Consider the following 864-nt stretch of genomic DNA (forward strand, 5'->3'; position numbering starts at 1 on the left):
CATGAGCCCTGGCTCCCTACCTGCTGTGTGACAGGGCCTGTGTCCCTCCGCAGCACGGCTCTTCTCTCTGACCCAGGGTGCGCAGCTGGTGTGGGACAAGGGATGGTCCACTATGGACCATTATTACTATTACTATTACTACGGGTAATGGGTTTTCCCAGCACCGCTCGCCCACACTTTTCCCCTAACATATGCTGGCTGGGCTGCAACATTGCTGCTCACTGGCGCTGTAGCACCTGCTGTCCCTGGCCACCTCAGTGGTGGACCCATTGGCCATGCCCCTGGCCCCTCTCCATGACTCAGCAACACACTGGGTTCTCCAGCCAGCTGGCATGTGCTACTTATCCTGGTGATGTCCATAGTGGACCATGCAGATGCTCAGCACATCATCTAGAGGACCTGGGGTGCCCCTAGTAAGCCTCTGGCAGATGGTGCTTGTGGTGGGGCAGGCACCTGAGGCAACAGTGGGCTAAGGTGTGCAGTGGGAACAGCAGTTTGGGGACATCTTGCTGGGGAGCTACAGTGTCAGGTACTGCAACCTCACGTGAAGGTCATGCACAGCATCTGAGCACTGACAGTCCCACTATATTCTCAAGATGGATGACGACTTCTTCAACGTGGACAGCTTGGCCACCTTCCTGGCTGGGCTTGACCTGGTGTCTCTACATGAGGTCCCTCGTCTTCTGGGAGAAGTGACAGGTCATCTGCCAGCCCTCCAGCAAGCGGTATGTGGCATGCATGGCAGGACTGTCCTAATGTCTACCCACCCTATGCCAGTGGCATGAGATATATCCTCTCCCTGGACATGGCCAAGGGATTTGTAGGCAGTCAGCACGTCTGCCCCATCCCCATGGAGGATGTAGG

The 864-nt window shown here is 56.6% G+C and overlaps 1 protein-coding gene across 1 annotated transcript in view; it reads left to right on the forward strand.

Annotated features, from left to right (window-relative positions):
- TMEM8B (transmembrane protein 8B) overlaps positions 1–148 on the forward strand; it is a 15863-nt gene extending 15715 nt beyond the window's left edge. The window contains exon 14 of the mRNA XM_010181103.1: positions 77–148. Within this exon, the coding sequence (XP_010179405.1) occupies positions 77–148 (72 nt within the window). The remainder of the gene's footprint in view (positions 1–76) is intronic.
- The last annotated feature ends 716 nt before the right edge of the window (positions 149–864 follow it).

The sequence above is a fragment of the Mesitornis unicolor genome, unplaced genomic scaffold (genome assembly GCF_000695765.1).
Source record: "Mesitornis unicolor isolate BGI_N332 unplaced genomic scaffold, ASM69576v1 scaffold36883, whole genome shotgun sequence".
Classification (NCBI taxonomy): Eukaryota; Metazoa; Chordata; class Aves; order Mesitornithiformes; family Mesitornithidae; genus Mesitornis; species Mesitornis unicolor.